Raw genomic sequence first — 21,099 nt, 5'->3', positions numbered from 1 at the left:
CCCACACTTGTACATTACTGCTCCATCAGACAGAGGGTCCACACTAACCTGATTTCCTCCACTCTTGGGATTGACAAACACCAGCAGTGGTTTCATCAATGAGGATGGGATGGGCTTTATGATAAAGGGCCTCCATCTTCCTTCCTGTTTGACAAGGGAAAAGAGCGAGTTTAGAAAATCGAGACAAACTTATCCATGCACGGAGGGGGGAGAATATGAAAAGCAGTGGTAATACTGGGCATGTAACCATACCCAAGAAAGCTCACCATACAGAAACACTTCCTTTTTAAATGCAAGAATATTGCCCTATGCTTCAAGATGGCCATGAAATAGAAATCAATTGGTGCAGGAAAGTGGGACTACAGTGGGACAAAAGTACATTCTCAGTTTAAACAGGTCACAGAGGTAATGCGTAGGCTTTGGCAAGGGGACAACAAATGATGAGGCCTCAGCTGTAGAAGAAAGATTTGGATTGGAATCTTTGATCATGACTTGACGATGTCCCAAAATACTTTGCTATTAATTAAGCACTTTCTGTCATGAGCTGTAAGGTGGAATACCAACGTCCTACAAACACCAATGAGATATTAGCAATAAATATTAATATTTATTGCAATGTTAATGGAATAACAAGCATTGGCCAGGGCACTGGGGATAACTCCTCTGCTCTTCCAGGAATTCTTTGACATCTGAGGGAACAACCAGCCCATCGAACTGTGTCTCACTCCCCCGTGACAGCACTGGAGGGTCAGCGGGGACAATGTGCATATGGCTCTGCAATGGGACTTCACACCACAACAACATCAAATTCTGACAGGACTGAAGATCCAGCAGATCATTAAATACTTGAAAGGACTTGTGTATATACGCACACACACACACACACACACACACACACACACACACACACACACGTCCTCGGGCAATACTTCAATAATTTCTTCTGAACAGTCCTGGGCAAAACAGCTTACCCAATTTCCAAAAAAATATGGTGTAGGACTTTTTTTTAAATTCACTCATAGGATGTGGGAGTCGCTGGCTGACCAGCATTTATTGCCTGTCCCTAGCTGCCCTTGAGAAGGTGGGTGTGAGCTACCTTCTTGAACTGTTGCAGTCAACCTGCTGTAGGTAGACCCACAATGCTGTTAGGGAGGGAATTCCACAATTTTGACCCAGCGACACTGAAGGAACAGTGATACCTTCCCAAGTCAGGATGGAGAGTGGCTTGGTGGGGAAATTTCAGGTGGTGGTGTACCCATGTATCTGCTGCCCTTCTCCTTCTAGATGGACCTGGTTTTGCTGTCTGAGGAGCTTATGGTGAATTTCTGCAGTGCATCTTGTAGCTCGTATACACTGCTGCTAATGAGTGTCAGTGGTGGAGGGAGTAGATGCTTTGTGGATGCGGTGACAATCAAGCGGGCTGCTTTGTCCTGGATGGTGTCAAGCTCCTGAGGTGTTGTTGGAGCAGCACTCATCCAGAAAAGCAGGAAATATTCCATCACAATCCTGACTTGAGCCTTGGAGATGACGGACAGGCTTTGGAGAGTCAGGTGGTGGGTTACCTACTGCAGTATTCCTAGCCTCAGACCTACTCTTGTGGTCACTGTGTTAGTGTGGAGAGTCCAGTTGTGTTTCTGGTCAATGTTACCTCCAGGATGCTGATATTGGGAGATTCAGTGACTGTAACACCATTGAATATAAAGGATAGTGCTTCAATTGTCACTTATCGGAGATAGTTATTGCCTGGTATTTGTGTGGCATTAATGTTATTTGTCACTTCTCAGCCCAAGTCTGGATGTTGTCCAGATCTTGTTGCATTTGAACATGCACAGGTCATTGATGAAGCAGCTAAAGATGGTTGGGCCTAGGACATTGCCTGAGGACCTCCTGCAGAAGTGCCTTGGAACTGAGATGACTGACCTCCAGCAATCACAACCATAACCATCTTTCTATGGGCCAGGTATGACTCAAACCAGTGAGTGCTGTAAATCAGAACAAAAACAGAAATTGCTGGAAAAGCTCAGCAGCTGTACAGAGAAATCAGAGTTAATGTTTCGGGTCCAGTGACTGTTCCTCACAACTCCTGCCCATTTTATTCCTTTTTATTTCTCATACTAACTCAAACATTCCTGCCCTGTCACAACATTCAAACCTCAGCTTCACTGTAACATCAAACAATAAACTAGAAAGTGAGAGAGTGGCGTACCTCGGCTCCTTTCTTGCTCGATTTCCTTTTAAATGATGTCCGCTTTTTCTTTTTGCTTGACTTCAGTGAATTCTGAGACAAAAACAGAGAGACAAAAGGACCAGAGAGAAGTTAGAGGTGATCAGAGGGTCAGCTCAGAGCAGGGTCAGGGACAGAGAGGGTCAGCTCAGAGCAGGGTCAGGGACAGAGAGGGTCAGCTCAGAGCAGGGTCAGGGACAGAGAGGATCAGCTCAGAGCAGGGTCAGGGACAGAGAGGATCAGCTCAGAGCAGGGTCAGGGACAGAGAGGATCAGCTCAGAGCAGGGTCAGGGACAGAGAGGATCAGCTCAGAGCAGGGTCAGGGACAGAGAGGATCAGCTCAGAGCAGGGTCAGGGACAGAGAGGATCAGCTCAGAGCAGGATCAGGGACAGAGAGGATCAGCTCAGAGCAGGGTCAGGGACAGAGAGGATCAGCTCAGAGCAGGGTCAGGGACAGAGAGGATCAGCTCAGAGCAGGGTCAGGGACAGAGAGGATCAGCTCAGAGCAGGGTCAGGGACAGAGAGGATCAGCTCAGAGCAGGATCAGGGACAGAGAGGATCAGCTCAGAGCAGGGTCAGGGACAGAGAGGATCAGCTCAGAGCAGGGAGATGGTCGACTGGGAAAGAAGTCCTCACCTGTGCCCGTCTCACCCGAATGATCCACGTTGGTGGAACAATGACAGCAGCATGAGCACCCAGCGTACAGGGCTCCTCAATGTGTTGCAGCATGAAACAGGTTACCTTGTTGTGATACTGCAGGGAAAGGATAAAGGAAGCATCTCAAGTAAATCATTAAGCTTTCCTGTGATCGTACCTGCCCACTTTGAACCTCATGCATCACCTTTCCATTGTAGGTCCTACTGCTCAGCAATATCTTGGCAGTGTCCCAACACGGGAAGGAGCCATGAGGTAAGGATGCAATGTAGGTTAACAATGTGTCATGTTTAAACAATCAATCAGTCTTGGCTTCTGCACTTTGAGGCCAGGAGTCAAGACACAGTACAATCCCCAACCTTAGATCTCTCATCTGCCAGCACAATTGTTTGTCCTTCTGGACTGCGAGCTGCTTTTCAATAATTCTTATGCCCGGGCTAAAATCTAGATGTTTTTACCCCCTACACCCGGTGTTAAAGTTGCACGAGGCAAGTAAAATTGCATGAGGGTGGCACGGTGGCTCAGTGTTTTGCACTGCTGCGTCACAGAGCCAGAATACCCCACCCCCCAGGTTCAGTTCCAGCCTGGGATGACTGTGCAAACTCCACACACATTCTCCCCGTGTCTGCGTGGGTTTCCTCCGGATGCTCCGGTTTCCTCCCACAGTCCAAAGATGTGCAGGTTAGGTGAATTGGCCATGCTAAATTGCCCCCTCGTGTCCAGAGACGTGTAGGTGCCTTAGTCAGGGGAAATGGAGCAAAATAGGGTCAGGGAATGGGTCTAGGTGGGTTACTCTTCAGAGGGTCAGTGTGGACTTGTTGGGTCGAAGGGCCTGTTTTCACACTGTGGGGACTCTATAATTCTACAAAGTTGAAAGAGACGGAAAAACAATCAATCAATCAGTTATAAGAGAACTTAATTTCATAAATAAGAAGTATAGATGGACCAGATGCAACCAGAGCAGATCCAAAGAGAGAAATTCTTCAGAGCATTAAACTCATTCCAATATTGGTCACTTGCACATCTTTTATCTTTTACATCACTCCTGCCCCTTTCTATCAAAGGTCTTTGAACTGAAAGCTGTTCATCCATAACATTGCCCAATTCTGATAAACAGCATTGAGCTGAAACATTAGCTCTGGGTTTTAGAATGCCTTCAGTTTCGAAGCCATTTGGCCCATCGAGTCCACACTGGCCCTCCCAACAGCTTCCCACCCAAACCCCCGCTCTACCCTAACCTCGTAACCCTACATTTCTACGTCCCTGAGCAGTAGGCAATTTAGCACGGCCATTCCACCGAACCTGCTCGCCTTTGGACCATGGAAAGAAACCAGGGCACCCAAAAGAACCCCATACAGAAACAGGGGGAATGTGCAAACTCCACACAGAAGTCGCCCGAGGGTGGAATCGAACCTGGGTCCCTTGCGCTGTGAGGCAGCAGTGCCAACCACTGAGCCACCGAATCAGCTTCATCCACTGAGACTGCTCAACTTGCTGAATACCCCCAGGGTGTTCTACTTAGCAGCAGACGGTGTCAAAAACAGAAATGTAAGAAGAAATGTAAGACTTACTGCCTGCTTACACCAGGAGCAGCTGATCGCAACAATCTCCTTGCTGTGAAAAGCAAACTTTTGCTGAAAACCCTGTTTAAAAAAAAAGACATAATAAGTGATGGGAAGGAAGTGACTCACAAAGACACCAAAGTCAGTCCCAACATGCCATGAGTTCAGAGAGACCTAAATATTTACTAAAGGCTTTTTTTAGGGCAGCAAGTGGTTCATGCCTGGAATGCACCGTCTAAGATTGTGGTGGGCACAGCTTCAATCGAGACATTCAAAAGGGAGTTGAATGGTCACCTTCTATACCGTAAAAATGCTATTAGTCTATGAGGCTCTCAGACATTCCGATGTCTACATCCCAGTCACCTCTCATCTTTCCTGATTAAATAAGAAAGAAGCTTCACCAGATCTACACTGAACCTCAGTTTCCCCGCCCCAGCCCAGGGTTGATTTTCCTTTCCTCTCCTATCCTGCTGTCGCTCAGCCAGAGTCAAAGTATCGCTTGTGTCTGCCTTTCACCAGGTAAAAGCAAAATATTGTGGATATTGGAAATCCTAAACGAACACAGAAAAAATGCTGGAGAAACTCAGCAGGTCAGGTAGATCTGTGGAACAGAGTTAAACGTGTCAAGTCCAATATGACTCTTCCTTGGAACAAAGATGCAGCTATTGCCAGATCTGCTGAGTTCCTCCAGCTTTTCTGCATTTGTTTTACATTACATCACGACATAGTGACGCCGAGGCCAAGATGTTTAATTACTAGATCCTCTTCAAGTTACTCAGCTCTCAATACTCAAGAGAATCCTCAGATACTGAATCAGTTCATGTTCTAATGCAACAAGAGCTGGACAATATCCAGACTTGGGCTGAGAAGTGGCAATAACACTCGCACCACTCAAATATCAGGCAATGACCATCACCAATAACAGACAACCTATTCACCACTCCTGGGCATTCAATGGTGTTACCATTACTGAATTCCCCACTATCTACAGCCTGGGAGGTACTATTGAGCAGAAGCTTAATTGGACTCGCCACACAAATGCTCTGGCTACAAGAACAGGTCAAAGGCTAGGGACACTATGGCAAGTAACTTGTCTCCTGACTCCCCAGAGCCTGTCCGACATCATAACGGCATAAATCAGGAATGTGATGGAACACTCTCCATTTGCTTACATGGATACAACTCCAACAATACTCCAGAAGTCTGACACCATCCAGGACAAAACAGCTTGCTCGAGTGGCACCCCATCCGTAAGTACCCACTCCCTGCACCACTGACGCTCAGTAGCAGCAGTGTGCACCATCTGTAAAACCCACTGCAGAAATTCACCAAAGGTCCAGAGAGAGCACCTTCCAAAGCCACAACCACTCCATCAAGGACAGGGGCAGCAGATACGTGGGAACACCACCACTTTCAACTTCCCCTCCAAGCCACTCACTATCTTGACTTGGAAAGTTATCACTGTCCCTTTACCGTCGCTGGGTCAAAACACTGGAATTCCCTCCCTAATAGCATCGTGGGCCAACCTGCAGCAAATAGACTGCAACACCACCACCTTCTCAAGGGCAACTAGGGAACAGTAATGAATGCTGGACAGTCAGCGATGCCTGCATCTCAAAAGTGAATTAAAACAAGGGTGATTCAGAGGCTACTCCAGCTTACAGAAGTAGAGCAACAAATTAATCAAAGATCCAGATACAGCTCAAATTCCCGTTTCAGCTCAATTTAATACAACTAGCCAGAACATAGACCTTCCCCAACATGTACATGCTGACCAGACAGACAATGTCAGACATTGAATCCTGAAATAGTTCATTCGAAAATGGAAGGATATTCATCATTACAGGTCATTCACAGGATGTGATTAATGCAGACACATTAATTTAGGCTTTCCTACAATTTTACAGGAAGTTGTTCAAAACAGCATTTTCAATTTAGATACTGGAACAATCTGCTCCAGAGCTTCAGTTTCAGTCTCAGAGAGGGGTTTCATCTTGCGTGTACTAAGTGAGCACTACGCGACACACCCAGGGACCTCCTACCTTGCCGCACTGCTTGCACTTGCCCTCTTGCCGCCTCCGATGAACCCAATGGTGCCGGACAAATGTGGGCTGAGGAGACAAAGAGGAAACAAGAACAGCACAAAATCAGGTGCTCAGTTTGTAACAATGATGAGGAGGAGCCAGTGTTGAACTGGGGTGGATAAAATTAAACATCACACAACACCAGGTTATAGTGCAGCTCCTTCGTCAGAAGTGAGCACATATGAGTGTGTGTGTGTGTGTGTGTGTGTGTGTGTGTGTATGTATGTGTGTGTGAGAGAGAGAGAGAGAGAGAGAGAGAAAGACAGACAGATACAGAGAGTGCGAGACAGAGCGAGCAAGCACAACAGAGCTAAAAAGACAGATTGCGAGAGAGAGAGAGAGAGAGAGAGAATGACAGAGAGCACTAGAGAAAAAGAGAGAGACGAGAGCACATATCAGACAACCCCAGAGAAGAAAAGAATCACCTTCACTTCTTCCAGATCCCAACAACTGCAGAAAGCTAAACTAAAACTCCTGGGTTTGTGGGAGTTTCACCACACCCATCCAGGCTGCTTCTATTGTTTTAACTTAAAAAAAAACACTAAAGGCCTCACAAGCTGCTTACTTTACTGGCTTTCCAACCAGACAGCTTAGTACCTCTGTCTTAAAAGCTCTCTCTTTCAAAAAAAATAATGATAAAAGATCTTAAGGGTACAACATCATAATAGGATTTCCTGTGCAGTTGTCTCCAAACATATTTTTTAAAAACATAGGCAGTTGGGTCAGCACTCTTCAAAACCAACACCATTCCTAACTTGACCAGATATAACTACTAGGCCAGCTAGAAATACCAAACCTTGACTAAACTTTAAAAGCTGTACTATCTTTGTAGACAATGGATATCACAGGCTCTGCTGTATATAGAGATTACAGCCAGATTCTTAGTCAGAGATAAAGGGACTTGCTGAGTATCAAACAGCAATAACATTCAACAAATTGAGACAGTGGCTTTTTATTTCCATACTTATTATTAATAAATGTTCTTACCTCTCTAATGTTACGTGACCCAGACTCCCGGAATGTTGGTTTACATCTAAAACTTATCTGTGGGGTTTAAATAACAAAACGTAACATTAAAACTGATCTCACCCTTAACAGGCACATACAGCCAGGAAAACAAATATTTGGCAATCAATTTTTGCAAAAGCTTTATATAGATCTCCGATATTTTTTAAAAATGTAATCATTGTGTGGGATGTGGGCATCACTGCCCGTCCTGAATTGCCCTTGAGAAGGTGGTGGTGAGCTGCCATCTTGAATCGTTGCAGTCCATTTCCTCGAGGTTGACCCTCAATGCCATTAGGGAGGGAATTCCAGGATTTTGACGCAGTGACAGTGAGGGGAATTTGAAGGTGGTGGTGCTCCCATACTTCTGCTGCCCTTGGACTTCTAAATGGAAATGGTCTTTGGTTTGGAAGGTGCTGTCTGAGGATCCTTGGTGCATTTCTGCAGTGCAGCTTGTAGATAGTACACACTGCTGCTACTGAGCGTCAGTGATGGAGGGAGTGGATGTTTGTGGCTGTGGTGCCAATCAAGCGAGCTGGTTTGTCCTGGATGGTGTCAAGCTTCTGGAGTGTTGTTGGAGCTACACCAATCCAGGCAAGTATTCCATCACATCCCTGACTGTGTCTTGCAGATGAGTTACTCACTGCAGGATTCTTAGCCTCTGACCTGCTCTTGTGGTAAGTCCAGTTGAGTTTCTGATCCATGATAACTCCCAGGATGTTGATATTGGGGGATTCAGTGAAGGTAACACTGATCTTGTTGCAGTTGGACATGGACTGCTTCAGTGTCTGAGGAGCCATGAATAATGCTGAACATTGTGCAATCATTGGTGAAAATCCCCACTTCTGACCTTATAATGGAGGGAAGGTCATTGATGAAACTGCTGAAGATGGTTGGGCTTAGGACACTAGCCTAAGGAAATCCTGTAGAGATGCCCTGGAGCTGAAGTGACTGGCCTCCAACAACCATGACCATCTTCCTATGTGTCAGGTATGACTCTAACTACAGGAAAGCGCTCCCCCCCATACCCATTGATCGCAGTTTTGCCAGGGCTCCTTGATGCCACACTCAGTCAAATGTAGCCTTAGTGATAAGGGCTGTCACTCTCACCTGACCTCTGGCATTTAACTCTTTTGTCCATGTTTGAACCAAGGTTGTAATGAGGTCAGGAGCTGAATAGCCATGTTGGAACATAAACTGGGTGTCACTGAGCAGGTTCTGCCTGATAGCACTGTTGATGACCCCTTCCATCACTTTACTGATGATCAATAGTAGACTGATGAGGCTGTATTTGGCTGGGTTGGATTTGTCCTGCTTTTTGTGTACAGGACAGAGAACATAAAACAGTACAGCACAGAACAGGCCAGGCCCTTCAGCCCGCAATGTTGTGCCGACCATTGATCCTCATGTATGCACCCTCAAATTTCTGTGACCATATGCATGTCTGGTAGTCTCTTAAATGTCCCCAATGACCTTGCTTCCACAACTGCTGCTGGCAACGCATTCCATGCTCTCACAACTCTCTGCGTAAAGAACCTGCCTCTGACATCCCCTCTATACTTTCCTCCAAACAGCTTAAAACTATGACCCCTCATGTTGGTCATTTCTGCCCTGGGAAATAGTCTCTGGCTATCGACTCTATCTATGCCTCTCATTATCGTGTATACCTCAATTAGGTCCCCTCTCCTCCTCCTTTTCTCCAATGAAAAATGTCCGAGCTCAGTCAACCTCTCTTCATAAGATAAGCCCTCCAGTCCAGGCAGCATCCTGGTAAACCACCTCTGAATCCTCTCCAAAGCATCCACACCTTTCCTATAATAGGTTGACCAGAACTGGACACAGTATTCCAAGTGCGGTCTAACCAAAGTTTTATAGAGCTGCAACAAGATCTCACGACTCTTAAACTCAATCCCCTTGTTAATGAAAGCCAAAACACCATATGCTTTCTTAACAACCCTGCCCACTTGGGTAGCCATTTTAAGGGATCTATGTACCTGCACACCAAGATCCCTCTGTTCCTCCACCCTGTCAAGAATCCTATCCTTAATCCTGTATTCAGCTTTCAAATTCGACCTTCCAAAATGCAACACCTTGCATTTATCCAGGTTGAACTCCATCTGCCACCTCTCAGCCCATCTCTGCATCCTGTCAATGTCCCGCTGTAGCCTACAACAGCCCTCTATACTGTCGACACCTCAACATTTGTGTCGTCTGCAAACTTGCTGACCCATCCTTCAATCCCCTCATCCAAGTCATTAATAAAAAATTACAAACAATAGGGGCCCAAGGACAGAGCCCTGTGGAACACCATTCACCACTGACTTCCAGGCAGAATACTTTCCTTCTACAACCACTCGCTGTCTTCTGTTGTATCCAGACAGCTAAGTTCCCCTGTATCCCATTCTTCCTGACCTTCTGAATGAGCCTACTATGGGGAACTTTATCAAATGCCTTGCTGAAGTCCATACACACCACATCCACAGCTCGATCCTCATCAACTTTTCTAGTGACATCCTCAAAGAACTTGATAAGGTTTGTGAGGCATGACCTGCCCCTCACAAAGCCACGTTGACTGTATTTAATCAGACCATGCTCTTCCAGATGGTCATAAATCCTATCCCTCAGAATCCTTACTAACACCTTGCAGACGACAGACGTGAGACTGACTGGTCTGTAATTGCCGGGGATTTCCCTATTTCCTTTCTTGAAGAGAGGAATTACATTTGCCTGTCTCCAGTCCTCGGGTACGACTCCAGTGGAGAGCGAGGACGCAAAGATCTTTGCAAGTGGCGAAGCAATTGCATTTCTCGTTTCCCAAAGCAGCCGAGGACAAATCTGGTCCGGGCCTGGCAACTTGTCAATCTTAATGTTTGACAAAATTTTCAGCACATCAGCTTCCTCTATCTCTATCCATTCCAGCATACATACCTGCTCTTCGAAGGTTTCATTCACTACAAAGTTTGTTTCTTTCGTAAAGACAGAAGTAAAAAAACTCATTCAGGGCTTCCCCTACCTCCTCAGACTCCACACACACATTCCCTATGCTATCCCTGATCGGCCCTACTCTTTCTTTGACCATTCTCTTATTCCTCACATAAGTGTAAAATGCCTTTGTGTTCTCCCTAATCCGTTCTGCCAAGCCTTTCTCATGCTGCCTCCTGGCTCTCCTCAGACCATTTTTGAGCTCCTTCCTCGCCTGCCTGTATTTCTCTAGAGCTGAACTTGACCCTAGCTTCCTCCACCTTATGTAAGCTACCTTCTTCCTTTTGACGAGAAACTCCACCGCTCACATCATCCAAGGTTCCTTTATCTTACCCCTTCTTGCCTGTCTCAGAGGAACACATTTATGCATCACTTGCAACAACTGTTCCTTAAACAGTCTCCACATGTCTATAGTGCCTTTACCATGGAACAATTGCTCCCAGTCCATGATTCCTAATCATGTCTAATCGCATCATAGTTTCCTCTTCCCCAATTAAATATCCTCCCATTTTGCCTAATCCTCTCCTTCTCCATAGCAATGTAGAATGCGAGGCAGTTGTGGTCACTATCACCAAAATGCTTTCCCACCGCAAGATCTGATACCTGCCCCAGCTCGTTTCCGAGCACTAAATCTAGAATGGTCTCTCCCGTACATGGGCAATTTTCCACATTGTCAGGTAGATGTACTGGAAGCGCTTGGCTAGGGGAGCAGCAAGTTCTGCAGCACAAGTCTTCAGTACTATTGATGGAATGTCGTCAGTAGCCCTTACAGTATCCAGTACCTCCAACCATTTCTTGATAGTATGCAGAGTGAATCAAACTGGCTAAAGACTGGTATCGGTAATGCTGAGCACCTCTGGTGGAGATTGAGACGCACCATCCACTCGGCACTTGACTGAAGATTGCTGTGAAAGCTTCAGCCTTATATTTTGCAGTGATATGCTGGGCTCTTAAATCGTTGAGGATAGGGATGCTTGTAGAGCCTCCTCCTGCAGTGAGTTATTTAATCGCCCACCACCATTCACGACTGGATGTGACAGGGCTGAAGACCTTAGATCTGATTCGTTGGTTGTCGCATCTCTTAGCTCTGTCTATCACTTGTTGCTAATATTGTTTGGCATGCAAGTAGTCTTGTTGGGTGGCTTCACCAGATTGGACACCTCATCTTCAGGTTTGCCTAGTGCTGCTCCTGGCATGTCCTCCTGCACTCTGCACTGATCAGGCTTGAAGGTAATGGCCGAGTGGGGGACATGCCAGGAAGTGACTTTGCAGTGTCCATGAAATGAATTTAAAAACAGTGGGTGAAAAATCAGCGTCATCCATTCTCTGGGCTGACGTTAGGCTTTTGGAGGTTGTGCAAAAGGGGACGAGAGAGTCAACCTGGCTTTTTCCAAGGGAAAGCCACGTCTAAATTTTCAAAGCGATACTGAGGGATCGATGAAAAATCAAAGTATGAAGAATTCAAAGGTATTAGAGATTGCCAGGTGATTTGCAGGAACTGGTGACAAGGAAATGAAATTGGTGGTTGAGTAGGACGCAGGGCAGGGGTAATAAAAGTGGAATTGCCCACTGGCAGAGACAGCCAGTAGCTTTTCACTATTACACGTAAATAAGACTGGCGTGAGTTTGTGAGCAAGGAAATCTGATACAATTTTCCAGATGATGTTACAACAAAAATATTGCAAGCTCAAAGTGAAAGCAGAAAATGGTTATACTTATTTTAAGCAGGTCATATAGTGGAACAACGACAACTCTAGTTTAATGGAACAAAGTAATAATCTGGAAAGAAAAACACCAAACTGAAATACATTTTCAATGACTGGGTAGACTGAGGGAAGGGGGAGATGGATATACCATTTGTGTTTTTTTTAAAGAGTCTCGATATACAACTCATCCCAGATTAGTTTACCAGCATAATAACATATTATCCATATCATGAAAAGCAAAAACAGACAGTATTATACAGGGTACTACAATATACAGAGCACTGCAGATGTTATAGAGACCACTGCGGAGATTATAGTCACCCCCAATTGCAGTTACACAGCACACACTCACAATTACACAGAGTGCTGCTGCATTTACACTTGGTGCTACAGGAATTACAGAGCATTACAGGTTTATCCAGGAAGTGATAAGTAAATTCAAAGTCTCCACAGTTTAAGAGGACCATTCGCTGACTGGTGGTGAGGAACAAGGTTGAGATGGCAAGGTCTTCATGGGTGACTTAAGCAATATGGGAATCACACTGGTGTGACTTGACTGTGCAAACTACCCCTATCGGCAACTGCGCAAACTGACCCTTTAGACAATTGGGATACTAAATCAGACTGAACGAGAGAGAGGCGAGTTCATTGGAAACTCAATCGATGGGAGTGAATGGGAAAGGGCTTAGTCCATTGGAATACCATTGGATGGAGTGAATGGGTAGGTCTTTGCACCATTGTTGTTTTAGCCCCAAAAACATAAAGATGTATGACATGAGGGGAAAGCTGTTTGAAAGGTACAATCGCCACGTGCCATCCTCGTTCAAGGCAACACATCGCTTAGAGGAACATTCTGCAAAGTGTTTTCTTTCCCATTCAAAATTAGATCAAGAATACGAATCTACATGAACAATCTTGACAACTAGGATGTGAATTGGGAGCATATTTCTATAGATACAAGAGATGAAAGAGACTTACTTTCTCTAGAAGCTCAATGCAGGGTGTGTGGACCACAATCTTACAGGCAGCACATTTCTTCCGTGACACTGACTTCTGCTACAGAGAGAGATGAAGAACTGATTAAACTGTGGCCCAACAAACAAATATAAACTTTACAACACCTCTCCCTCCCTTCTCCTGAACTACGGAGCCCCACCAGGATCATCCACAACCTAAACACATGAAGACCAAGAACTATACCAGTTCTATTTAACCTTTGTCATCTTGGTTGTATTTCTGCACAAGGAGGAGGGCAGCTGACAACAGTAATGAATCAGGATGACTAGGATTTGCCTTGTTCCTTTCCAGTCAGCACCAACCATGTGTGGATTAACCAGCATAGACTGATTAATCTCCAGTGTCTCTTCACCATCTCAGCTCAAAATTCCTGCAATTCAACTGAAAATACAAACTTGTCTCTCGTTTCTCATACCTTGTTCGCCAACCTCGAGATCAAAACGCTGAACTTTTAGCTTCAAAAGGGGAGTTTGTGCTTGCTTTACAGAACAAATCCTCTTCTTCAACACCATCAGGGTCAATATTGCATATTTAGGGGTCATCCTGCTATAACGCACATTTTGTCAACGCAAATTCACTCAAACACGATTGACAAATTGGGGATGCTAAAGGGCGAACTTTCATAACGTGTGTTGGCTGTAACACACTTACAATGCTACACTTTAAGCAGTTTCTAAAGCGTGACTTTTCTACAACACAAGATAGCAACCATCACACGACAGAAGAATTGACTGTATTTAGAATTCGCCAGGGCTGGTGCCCTCTGCTGAAACCACAGCTTAAATAAAAGAAATGACCTTTCCACCACATCCGTCCGAAGCTCAGAATGAAGCTCAGCCAATGAAGTACTTTTGAACTGGATTCACCGCTGGGTGTGGGAAACCATTTTGTGTACACCAAAATCTGACCAACAGGGATGATGTTGGTTGAGGGTTAATAGCCGGTCAGGATAGCCCAGGGAACCTCTCTGCTCTCCTCTGAATCACTATTATGGGATCTTTGCAAACACCCAAGATGTTAAATGGAGCCTCTGATTATCAGGTCCATCCCACCAACAATACTGCATGGAATCATCAGTTTAGGTTAACTAAAATGAGATTGAGTTGTAACTGAAACACTTAAGTTGTGAACATTTGTGGTTTCCCAGTTTAATGTGTTTAAAGTTTTCCGTCAAACCATGCAAGCTCATTCTACACAGGGAAACAATTCAATTCATCCTACATTTCGGGGGGGATGAGCAAGCATTGGAAAGTGTATAGAAGAGGATTAGAGGAATTGTTCCAGGGGTGAGGAATTTCAGTTATCAGGATAGTTTGCAGAAGCTGGGACTTTTCTCCTTGGAGGGGAGATCGGTCAAAAGAAAGTTTTCAAAATCACGCAACATCTGGACAGAGGAGGCAAGCAGAAACTGTTCCAAATGTGTGAAACGTCTAAGTATGACAGGGCATAAATTTTTTTAAGTAATCAGCATAAGAATCAAAAGCAACAGGAGAGAAAGCTTATTGAGGCAGCATGTGGTTAGGGGCTGGAATGCACCATCTCAGAGTGTAATGGAAGTGGTTTAAATCAAGGCTCTCAAGAGGGAATCGTCTGGTTCTCTGATGAAGAAATCATGTGCAGGGTTTGAGGGGAAGGGCAGGAGAATGCACGAGGTAGACAGTCATTTAGAGAGCCACTAAGTCATGATGGGAAATGGTCTCCTGCAGCACAATAATAATTTGGTCATTCTGTGGTGACTTTGATCTCTCCACAGCTCTACATCGTCACATGCTTTACATTTTTGATATAATTTTCACTTCAAAGATGTATTCAAATTCACTGCCTGTCAAACAATTTCTTTGTAGAATTGTAGAGTAACCCCCCTCACTCCTCAGGAAAGAAGATGTATATCGATTGAACAGGGGAAGGCTTGATTTTTTATTCATTGACAGGATGAGGGTATTGCTGGCTGTACCATCATTTATTGCCCATCCTTAATTTCCCAGAGGTATTATGAGAGTCTAAAGTTAAATGTAGGCCAGACCAGGTAAGGATGACAATTTCTTTACCTAAAGGACCTAAAGCAGATGTGTTTTTCCGACAATCAACAATGGATTCATGGTCATCAATTGATTCTTAATTCCAGATTTTTATTCAATTCAGGTTCTATCACCTGCCATGGCAGGATTCAAACCCAGCTTCCCAGAATATTACTTGGGTTTTTTGATCACAGTCCAGTGATAATACCATTTGGTCATCATTTAAAACCTACACCAAATCTCCTTATCGTCCACCTTGCTTCGACTGATTTGATTTCAGTGTCTCAGGTCTCCTCTCTCGAACTGTTTTCATTGGACTCTCCCTATAGCTTTGGTGTTTCAATTATCTCATACCCAAACCTCCACACATTCCAACTGTGGCCTAACTATTACTTGAGAGAGATTTCTTCTATCTTCCTTCATGGAGACAGACACAAAGCAGGATGATAGGACTGCCCTACTGAGGAAAGATTGAGGAAACTGGGCCTGTATCCTCTCAAGTTTAGAAGAATTCCATTGAAATTTAGAAAATTCTTAAAGGGCCACACAGAATAGATACAGAAAGCAAGTTTCCCTGCCTACTGAGTCTAGAAATACCTCTTTATTCTGAGATAAATTGTAAGTCATTTAGGCTTGAGATGGAGAGAAACCTCTTCACTCAGAGGTGAATGAATATTTGGACCCCTTCAACCCTAAGCTTACAGCAGCTCAGTCATGGAGTTTATTGAAGACAGAGATTGATACATTCCTATGTAATAAAGACATCAAAAGATAGTGCCAGGAAAATGGCATTGAGGCAGACGGTCAGCCATGATCTAGGATGACGGAGCAAGCCTGAGGGGCTGAATGGCCTACTCCTCATAGAGTCACACAACACAGAAATAGACCCCTTGGTTCAAATTGTCCATACTGACCAAGTTTCCCAAACTGAACTAGTTCCACTTGCCTTCTTTTGGCCCATATCCCTCTAAATCTTTCCTGTTCATATACCTCTCCAAATGTTTTCTAAATTTTGCAATGTATCTACTACTTCCCCTGGTAGTCCATTCCATAGACGCGTCAGCCTCTGTATGAAAGAGGTTGCCCTCAGGTCTCTCAAATCTTTCCCTCTAACCTTAAATCTATGGTCTCTGGTTTTGTAAGATTGTCTTACAATCTTATATTCCACAACCGCCTGATGAAAGAACAGCGCTCCGAAAGCTAGTGTGTTCAATTAAACCTATTGGACTATAACCTGGTCTTGTGTGATTTTTTTAACTTTGTACACCCCAGTCCAACACCGGCATCTCCAAATCATGACGACCTCTAGCTTTGAACTCCCTGACCCTGGGGGAAAAACCTTTCACTATTCAACTTGTCTATGCTCATTATGATTTTACAAACCTCTAAGTTCACGACTAAACCTCCTATCCCTCCAGTGAAAAAGGTCCAAGCCTACCCAGCCTCTCCTTATAACATCTCAAAAACCAGGTGCAGTTTTGATCTCCTCATTTAAGGATAGATATAGGTGCATTGGAGGTGGTTTACTGGATTGATACCTGAAGTGAATGCATTGTGTTAGGAGAATGGGTGAGACTGAATGGGTTGGAATTTAAAAGAGTTGGGGGGGTGGTGTTACTTGATTGAAGTGTATCAGATACAGAACAGATTTAGCAACATGCGGAGCCTGTGGAATGCTATACAACAGAAAGCAGTCGAGACCAACACATTGAATGTTTTAGATATAGTTAGATATAGTTCTTATGTATAAAGGAATCAAAGGGTACTAGGAGAAAGCAGGGACTGAGTTTGATTTTCAGCCATTGAATGGTAGAACAGACTGAAAGGCTGAACGGCCTACTCATACTTTTATGTTTCTGTTCTACCGTCCATCTACCATCCACAAGATGCACTTCAGATATTCACCAAGCTTCTTACACCTCCCAAACCCACAACCACTCCCATCTTGAAGTCCAAGGGCAGCAGGAACACCACCACCTTCAGGTTCTGTTCCTATGTTTTAAATCAAAGCTGTTACGAAGCTTTCACTCCTTACTCGTGTTCATTAAAGCCTCTATTCAATATGTTGTTGGCATTGTATTTGTACTCTTCCTTCCAAAGAAGTACTTACTGAAGTCTGAGCTCTCCCTGTTCACCACATCCTACTCAACCTCATTCCACTCAGTGTATGCTTTCTAGAGATTCAGCACAAACATACGCTCTGATGTTTACTGAATGGCCATGTTGCTGCCTGCCCTTTATGTGAACTATCCTTCCCTGAAATGTTTTGACACTTCCAAATATTGACCGTATTCCAAGTACTCAAGTCCTAGGGGCAGAAGTGACATCCTTGTTACAAAATCACTCCGTTGTCTGGCCTCTCTATCTCTCTAATCTTTCCTGCTACACACTTCTTCCAAATCTCTGCGATCTCTCCAAAGTAACTCTTTTTTTCTTCTTTATTCATGTTTTAACTACACCATCTGCTGGGTAGGCTCAAAACTCCGGACTTCCTTCTCTAAAACCCTGCACCATCTTTTAACTAGCACAAGTAATAGTAACTCTCCTATGGAGTGATTCAAAAAAGGGTTTCTAAATGGTAGTTTGGAGTTTCTTTCCTATTATCAGCCTTGGATTCGTTCGGATTCTTTCAGAGTCATAGAGATGTATAGCACAGAAAGAGACTCTTCGATCCAACTCATCGATGCCAATGATATCCTAACCTAATCTATTCCCATTTGCCAGCACTTGGCCCATATCCCTCTAAACCATTCCTGTTCACATACCCACCCAGATGCCTTTTAAATGTTCTAATTGTACCAGCCTTCATCACTTTCTTTGGCAGCTCATTCCATACACGTACCACTCCCTGTGTGAAAAGGTTGCCCCTTAGGTTCCTTTTAAATCTTTCCCCCCTCACCCTAAACCTATGCCCTCTAATTCTCGACTCTTCCACCCCAGGGGAAAGACTTTGTCTATTTACCCTACCTATGCTTCTCGTGATTTTATAAACCTCTATAAGGTCACCCCTCAGCCTCCGACGCTCCAGGGAAAATAGCCCCAGCCTGTTCAGCCTCTCCCTATAGCTCAAACCCTCCAACCCCGGCAACATCCTTGTAAATTTTTTCTGAACTCTCTTCATGTTTCGCAACATTCTTCTTGTAGGAGGGAGACCAGAATTGCACACAGTATTCCAAAAATGGCGAAACAAATGTCCTGTACAGCCGCATCATGACCAATGCTTTGACCAATAAAGGAAAGCATAAACGCCTTCTTCACTATCCTATCTACCTCCGACTCTACTTTAAGGAGCTATGAATCTGCACTCCAAGGTCTCAGTTCAGCAATACTCCTCCAGGACCTTACCATTAAGTGTATAAGTCCTGCCCTGATTTGCCTTTCCAAAATGCAGCAGCTCACATTTATCTAAATTAAACTCCATCTGCCACTCCTCAGCCCATTGGCCCTTTTAGTTCTTGCTGCAGTTCTAGCTTGTCATGAGAGGCTGTAGGGCATCCTAAAAGGGAGAGAGTGACAAGACAGTGATCGTGATACACATTAGTCCCAAAGAGATTGGTAGAATAAGGAATGAGTTGCTCAATGATATCTGTGAACTTGGCACCATGAGGTAACACACCATGCTGGAGTCACACTGACATCCACAAAAAAAGCCTGTTGTTCCCAAACTACAGGATTCCCTCTCACTATTGCTCCTATTTCCATCTTCCTCCTTTCCTGTACAATCAGGCCAATCATGTTAACTGAAGCCTGGTTCTGACTGCACTCCCTCAAGGAGCCAGCGCCCTCATCAACTTCCAAAATGGAAGTCCTGGGAAATGAAGTGGAGTGACTCCTGTGATGAAAGGGTTCTCTTTTGAAGAAAGTTTAAACAGGTTGAACCTTTACCAAGTGGAGTTTAGAAGATGGGTCTATTTGACTCTATGACTTTAAGACTTTGGGGATCTATGCAATAGATTAAAAATGAGGATCTCAAAGATTGCATTCTATGGATTACCTCCCTACCTGGTGTCACAGGTTAGCGAGTACAAGAAACAGGAGACTATGGCAGATGAAAGCATAGCTCAAGAGTTAGTGCAGAAGGGAGGACTGCTGGATTGCTGGGACTGTTTCAGGGAGAGGTGTACAAGTGGGATGGACTGCAACTGAACTAGAATGGTAGCGACAGCATTGTGGGTGAGTTTGCTCGTGCTGTTTAAACTAGCTCGGTAGGGGAGGGGACACCATCAGTACCAGGAACTCAGCATACGACAGGAGAGGAATCAAGTCTGTGGGTGTTCAACAATGTTGACTTTTCAGGGTATAAGGTGAGGCTGAATGGCCTTTACTTTAATGTGAGGAGTATTTTCACTAACTCAGTTGGCTGAATAGCTGGTTTGTGATAGAGAGTCATGTCAACAGTGTGGGATCAATGTGGGCACTGGCTGAGGTTACCATGAAGGACTCTACTTCTCAACTTCCCCCCTCGCCTGAGCCACGTTGATCCTCAGATTAAACCACCAATCATCATCTCTCTCTAGTGAGAGAGCAGCACAGCGGTCTGGGAAGACATTACCTTTACTTTGTTATATTTAAGACACAGGTTAAGGGCATGCATTGGCATGTGCAATTGAAATGTTAATGCCATCATAGAGATGTGGAGGAAGGAGGGGCAGGACTGGCAAGTCCAACATTCTGGGTATAGATTCTTCACAGCTAAAAATGTGTTGCTGGAAAAGCGCAGCAGGTCAGGCAGCATCAAGGAGCAGAAGAATCAACATTTCGGGCATGAGCCCTTCTCCTACTCCTTGGATGCTGCCTGACCTGCTGCGCTTTTCCAGCAACACATTTTCAGCTCTGATCTCCAGCATCTGCAGTCCTCACTTTCTCCTATAGGTTCTTCAGGCAAGGCAGGAGAGAGTGTAAAGTAAGAGGGGGTGCCACATTAAAAGGAGAAGTGATATAGAGTCATAGAGATGTACAGCATAGAAACAGACCCTTCGGTCCAACTCGGCCATGATATCCGAAACTAACTTAGTCAGCAGTTGTAAATCTTTTCTGAAACCTTTCAAGTTTCACAACATCCTTCCGATAGGAAGGAGACCAGAATTGCACACAATATTCCAAAAGTGGCCTAACCAATGTCCTGTACCGCCACAACATGACCTCCCAACTCCTGCACTCTGTATTCTGACCAATAAAGTAAAGCATTCCAAATACCTTCTTCACTATCCTATCTAGCCGCAACTCCACTTTCAAGGAACAATGAGCCTGCACTCCAAGGTCTCTTTTGTTCAGCAACATTCCCAGGACCTTATCATTCCGTCCAGCTAAGATTTGCTTTTCCAAAATGCAGCACCTCACATTTGTCCAAATTAAGCTCCATCTGCCACTCCTCAGCCCATTGGTCCATCAGATCAAGATCCCATTGTACTCTGAGGTAACCTTCTTCACTGCCCACTACACCTCCGATTTTGGTATCATCTGCAAACTTACTAACTACACCTCTTATGCTCAAATCCAAAGCATTATTATAAATGACGAAAAACAGTGGAACCAGTACGATCCTTGTGGTACACCACTGGTCACAGGCCTCCAGTCAGAAAGGCAACCCTTCACCACCACACTCTGTCTTCTACCTTTGAGCTAGTTCTGTACCCAAACAGGTAGCTCTCCCTGTACTCCATGAGGCCTAATCTTGCGAACTAGTCTATCATGAGAAAGGATCTTGAAATGAAGGGTAAAACTTAGAAGTAAAAAGCAGACAGTCGGGGCGGCACGGTGGCTCAGTGGTCAGCACTGCTGCCTCACAGCACCAGGATCCCAGGTTCGATTCCAGCCTTGGGTGACTGTCTGTGTAGAGTTTGCACA

The 21,099-nt window shown here is 44.7% G+C and overlaps 1 protein-coding gene across 4 annotated transcripts in view; it reads right to left on the bottom strand.

The window, feature by feature from the left end:
* The window catches only part of dgkza (diacylglycerol kinase, zeta a), a 570,823-nt gene that overhangs the window by 296,206 nt on the left and 253,518 nt on the right, over positions 1-21,099 (bottom strand). For all 4 annotated transcript variants that reach the window (XM_060838748.1, XM_060838746.1, XM_060838747.1 and 1 more), the window contains exons 4-10: positions 13,196-13,273; positions 7,512-7,568; positions 6,483-6,551; positions 4,450-4,521; positions 2,861-2,977; positions 2,207-2,278; positions 49-144 (exon numbers count right to left, since the gene is read on the bottom strand). In XM_060838748.1, coding sequence (XP_060694731.1) covers positions 49-144; positions 2,207-2,278; positions 2,861-2,977; positions 4,450-4,521; positions 6,483-6,551; positions 7,512-7,568; positions 13,196-13,273 — 561 coding nt within the window. The remainder of the gene's footprint in view (positions 1-48; positions 145-2,206; positions 2,279-2,860; positions 2,978-4,449; positions 4,522-6,482; positions 6,552-7,511; positions 7,569-13,195; positions 13,274-21,099) is intronic.

This window comes from Hemiscyllium ocellatum, chromosome 18 (genome assembly GCF_020745735.1).
Source record: "Hemiscyllium ocellatum isolate sHemOce1 chromosome 18, sHemOce1.pat.X.cur, whole genome shotgun sequence".
NCBI classification, from domain to species: domain Eukaryota; kingdom Metazoa; phylum Chordata; class Chondrichthyes; order Orectolobiformes; family Hemiscylliidae; genus Hemiscyllium; species Hemiscyllium ocellatum.
The sequence above is the reverse complement of the archived record's forward strand: the minus strand, read 5'-3'. Positions and strand labels throughout refer to the sequence as shown.